This window comes from Pteropus vampyrus, unplaced genomic scaffold, assembly GCF_000151845.1.
Source record: "Pteropus vampyrus isolate Shadow unplaced genomic scaffold, Pvam_2.0 Scaffold195, whole genome shotgun sequence".
Taxonomy (NCBI): Eukaryota; Metazoa; Chordata; class Mammalia; order Chiroptera; family Pteropodidae; genus Pteropus; species Pteropus vampyrus.
Genome location: NW_011888976.1, coordinates 736,234 through 741,588, shown reverse-complemented (window position 1 = coordinate 741,588; position 5,355 = coordinate 736,234). Strand labels below are relative to the sequence as shown.

Below are 5,355 nucleotides of genomic sequence, written 5' to 3'. Positions count from 1 at the left end.
TAACAAAGTTACTCAAATGCCAGCAGGTGTTCTCTTTGAATGACAGGATTCTAGGTGATTTTTTTCTTTATATGTTTTTATATTTTCAAAATTGTCCATAATGACTATCTTTAATTTAATGAAATTAATGTATAGATTATAAGCTTATAATTTTAAATATTAAAGTGTTATTGTAAAAAAGAACACTGCTTGATGAGAAAGGAATTGTGGGGGACGAGATGGCCAATATTTATTAAGACATGACAAGTGTGATTTTAACTCATGTAATGTAAGTGAAATAAAATGTCTTATATCTATAAAGTGCCTAATAGGGTACACGGTAGTTACTGATTTCTGCTTCCCATGGATGGTCTCCTCAGCACCTCTGAGAATATTTCCTGTAGACTGGAATCCCCACTGTAGTCAGCAATAGCTCAGGACCCCATTATCAGAATCCTCCTGGGGATGGAACCTATAGCTTTAGCTGTTCAGCCTTCGTCAGTCCATCCACCCATCTATCCATCTGTTGGTTCATCAGTCTAACAAAGTTTTCCCAAGGGCCTGCTGTGTGTTAGACAACGTGCTAGACCTTGCTTTATTCATTACTTTATGCCCGGCTCCTAGCACAGCATCTGGCATGGTCAAAGGAAGAGGGGAGGGAGCGAGGGCCATACTGGAACCAGATGAGGCAAGTTTATAAAGCACAAATGTCTTCCCGTGTTTAAATCTTCTTTATGGCATTGTAAGAAAAATGGGACTATATTTCCTATTCAGTTTTTTAGAAAATAATTTTCTAATTATAGAAATAATGTTGCCTGTTGTAGAAAATTTAGATAATGTAGAAAAAAACAGATTACAAAAATCACCAGATGAACTGAAATCCTACCACTCAGACGCTTTTTCATATATTTCCATATTTATATACATTTACAAAATTGGCATCAGGATGACTAGTCCACTGGTTCCAAGTATAGACTTTGAGTCAAATGGCCTTGAATTCACATCTCGACTGTATCACTCGCCAGCTGTGTGACCTGGAGCAAGTCACTTTAGCTCCCTAAACTGCCAGATTCTTCATTTGTGAACTGGGACAACTCCCCTCTCATGGGGGTTAGATGACATAATGGATATAAAATGCTTGGCCTAGTCCACAGCACAGAACAGATGCTCAGCAAATAATGGCAATATTTATCATACAGGTTTTTTTTGTTTTTGTTTTTTGTTGTTGTTGTTTGTTTTTTTAGCCTAATAGTACAACGTGTTTCCCCAACAGCCAGTAAGTATTCAGTTTTCAAATTCATTCATGGCACATATTTCTCTGGCCCAATTTCAGGCCAGAGGACCAGGAAAAATACATTTTCTCTGGCTCCATCTCTTCAGGAGGAGGACTTAAGGAGGAGGGTCCCTGTAAGTCCCTCCCAGACCTGAAACTCAGCGAGATCCTCCCGACTCTTGTTCACAGAGCAGGATGGGAACAGGGGCTGTGCATGGCCTGCGGTGAAGGATCCCAGCAGGGAGTATCAGGAGTGGGCCTGGGGAGAGGGGAAGGGCAGTCTAGAGAACTCTAGAAAAGTCTGGGGCAGAGAGCAGCCTTGAAACCCTCATTCCTGTCTCTAAGCAGGGAGCAGCCCGGCGTGGTGAAGGGCCCAAATGGGATCGGTCAGGCCTCGGTTCTGATCCTTATGCTTACTCGCTCCATGACCTTGGGCAACTTACTTTACCTCTCTGAACTCCGGTTGCCCCATCTTCAAAATGGGCACACTAATTAGAGGAGTCGTGAGACTGAACTTGGACACTGCATATTAGGGACCCAACGCACAGTCAGCACACCTGATTACGTGCTGTAAGCTCTGCAAATAGGGAGTCAGTGCCTCTCACACCCACCATCTCACCCCCAGCACCTCGGAGTGTCTGGAGCATGGCCAACTCTCAATGAGTATTTGTTGGATGAACACACACTACTCTTTAAGGACACAAACCGAAGAAGTCGCAGACAGGAGGAGCCCTGCCCCTGCAGGCTTTGGCATCTGGAGAACTGCTCGCAGTACTGGTCAGCAAGCCCAAGATGGAGAGTGTGGGCCTCCCTCACTCTCCAACCTCCCCAGCGAAGGTCAAAACGACAACAGCATGATGATGCTGGGCTCGTCTCCGTTGTGACAAATCCGGTGTGGACAAGTGAAAAAGGCATCTCCACTTATATGGCTGGGTTGTTAGATGGTTGGATTCGATCCTGGCTCTTCTTACTAGCTACAGAAAGCTGGATAAGTCACTTCACCATTCTGAGTCTCATTCTTCTCAGTTATAAAGTGGGAGCACCGCCACTTACATCGTTGGATTAAATAAGAATGTACAATCCGTTGCCTATAAGTAGATGCTCAGACAAGGGGCCCTGTGCACACTACTATCCCGAGTGCCTGGGATTGGAGTTTCCCTGTAAGTGCTCCAGGTAGCTCTGGCAGTGTTTTGGGATGGCCTCTGTTTACAGGATGGTTTTGCAGTGATGGAGAAGGTAAGGAGGCTTGACAAAGACTTCAGACAAACTTGGAGTTTGTTGTGATGGACTGTCCATCAGTCAGCCCTCCAGGACACAGTAGTTAAGAGAGGTGCTGATTATAGGCCGCCCAAAATGGAATCACCAAGGAACAAAATGACAGCCTCTTAAGGCTGTGGTGACATTTCCTGGATGGAAAAAGTAGGGAAGGTGATGGGAACTCAGCAGGTACCCAGGCTCCATGGGCCTTTGTGTGAGGAAGCAGGGAAAATAGTTTCCCTGCACGTCAGAGCTCCCAGTTGAGTCAGAGAGTCATGGTTCTCACAGGCTTGGAATGACTGTCCTGGCTAAACAATGACATCCAGAGGGCCTTGGGTACCATCCAAAGGGCAGGGACGACCAGGTCTGAAAAGACCGTCTAAGGAAGAACAGAGCATGCCAGTTCTCGCTCTAATCCATTTTGCCTAATAATAACAGCAGCTCATGTTTTTGATCACCTGCCTTGTGGCCAGCTTTGCCGAGGGCCTTGTTCACCTTGATTTCTCTCAGCCAACCTATACTACAGGCTGTATAAAGCCCATGTTACTGAAAGGCCCTGGGAGACTCAGGGAGCAGAAGGGACTTTCCAAGTTCGCTCACCCTGCTGCCAGGTAGGATCTGAACTTGGGGCTCCTGGCATTCCCAGTGTACCATGGTACTTCAAGGGTTTTCTAAGATAGAAACACCCATTAGAGTCCTGGCAAAGGTTTCAACAGCCAGTACCAAAAATAAATTAACCTGTAAAGAGAGTCAACTGACTCCAGAGAAGTGTGAAAAGAGAACCCAGGCATTGAGTACCCAAAGAAAGTCTTATCTACATGGAGAAAAAGATTAGAATTGGGAGTTGGGAAAAGGTTGATGGGGTGAGAGGAGGAAAGCAGGGAGAGAAAAAAGAGAGAAGGAAGGAAGAAAGGAAGGAAGGAAGGAGGGAAGGAAGGAAGGAAGGAAAGAAAGAAAAGAAATGAGGAAAGAAAGAAAAGAAATGAGGAAAGAAGGAAGGAAAGAAGGAAGGGAGGAAAGAAGAAAGCAAACAAAAACTTGTTCTGCATTGATGGTTAAAAGACCAGCTAGGCTGGGATCTCGGCTCCCCACCCAGTCACTCACCCACCAGCTGTACAAAGATACAGCTGGAATAGGTCCATTGTTCATCATCTCTACATGGGGAATAAGAATCCTCCTTCCTAAGGGTGTTGAAATGAAATCCTCTATTTATAGTGCCTGACACAGCATTCGATAAACAGTAATGAGAATTATAGTAGCCAACCCTTACCTGAGCTTACTGTGAGCCAGGTACTGGCTCCTCCTCTCACCCCATAAACCTTTTCCCAACTCCCAATTCTAATCTTTTTACATTTACCAGCTCACGTGTTCCTCACAACAGCCCTACAGGGAGGTACTGTTATTGTCCCCATTTTAAGAAGATGACACAGAAGCCTGGAGGGGTGAAACAATTATTGTAATTATTGCTGTTGTTATTGTTACAAAGTTCCAAGCCAGCTGCTGCCTTCACTCTAGGGATTAACTTTAGTTAAATTTCACCTCAATGTCTTCAAGTCTGAAAGCAGTAGAGGATGTGAGGGGTGTCCATCAATCCTTTGAGAAAAAAGGGGCTCACCTTGACAATGACATCCATGACGTTCTGGTTCTCCTTCTTGGATTCCCCAAAGGACCTCACGTTGAAGGAGCAGATCCTCAGGGCCAGAGCGCTGTTGATGGCGAGGACGAGAAGCAGTAGGGAGGCCAGCGGTGGTGACATCCTGGCGCTCCTGCTGGGTTCAGGGCTCAGTGAGAAGACGGTGGTGTTTGCAGTGTGGGCTCTCAGTCACCTCCTCAGGCCACTTCCTCGGTCTCTGCTGACTTATAAAGCCTGCAGATAACAGGAATTACTGGATTCCCTGTTACTACTTTCAGTTCTGTGAGGAACTGAAGATCATGCATTTTTTCCTTGAGGAAATGAAGGAAATGGGCTAGTCTTTTAGGAGCTCCTGTTTTTATCACTCTGGTGAGGAAATTGGCCTGCCTAATTTAGGCACCATCCTCTACAAAGTCACTCCTATTCCAACTGAACGCCAGCTGTGACATCTGGTCATCTTTCCTGTTGTCACAAAAGGCCATGTCCCTTTTCCTGAAAATCGATGGACTGAGAAGTGGTCCACACCAGAGGGCGCCTGGAGTGATGGAGCCTCCTGCAGTAGTGGTGGTGGTAGGGGGCAATAAGGCAGGGACAGTGCTATGTTTTCTGCCATCGCTGAGATTTAGTTGCCAGCTGTTCTTGGACACACCTAGGATCTGACTCTCTAATTCCTTGGTGGGTGTAATCAAGGGTCACGTCCAGTTTAGATTACATAATTTTTGGGCGGTTTTGCTGTATGCAATTTAACACACCAAATGCTAGCACTATGTTGCCAGGGAGAGCTGTTGCTGGTCTGCTAGAATAGGTCAGCAAAATGTCCTTGGACTAGAAGGACAAAAAGCAATTAAAGCTCCTGGAGTGACCCATGATTCAATCTGATATTACTTTAATGTTTGTGAGAATCATGTGGCCCCGAGAAAGGAAGGTTTTGCAGGAATTGTAAGATTTCAGCCCAAGTGACTTTTAGAGATTTGGGCAGGAAGATATGAAGATCTGAAAAGTAAAAAAAATACAAAATTCAATCGAGTTATAAACCTGGCTAAGATTTGCAGACTTTGGCAAGGAAAATTCTTCTGTGAAGAGAGTAGGTAATGAGAATAACTTAAAGCCAGCATTAAGGTCAACATTAAGATCACCTTCCCTTAAAGTGATGGACATGTGGTTGGCTGTAGCCACAGGGAAAAGCGAGTATGCGTGCAGTGCCAATATATAC

The 5,355-nt window shown here is 45.1% G+C and overlaps 1 protein-coding gene across 1 annotated transcript in view; it reads right to left on the bottom strand.

The window, feature by feature from the left end:
- The window catches only part of DNASE1L3 (deoxyribonuclease 1 like 3), a 23,050-nt gene extending 18,733 nt beyond the window's left edge, over positions 1–4,317 (bottom strand). Inside the window, exons 1-2 of the mRNA XM_011371777.2 lie at positions 4,125–4,317; positions 3,976–4,031 (exon numbers count right to left, since the gene is read on the bottom strand). Of these exons, the coding sequence (XP_011370079.1) occupies positions 3,976–4,031; positions 4,125–4,265 (197 nt within the window). The 5' untranslated portion in view covers positions 4,266–4,317. The remainder of the gene's footprint in view (positions 1–3,975; positions 4,032–4,124) is intronic.
- Between the last annotated feature and the right edge of the window lie 1,038 nt (positions 4,318–5,355).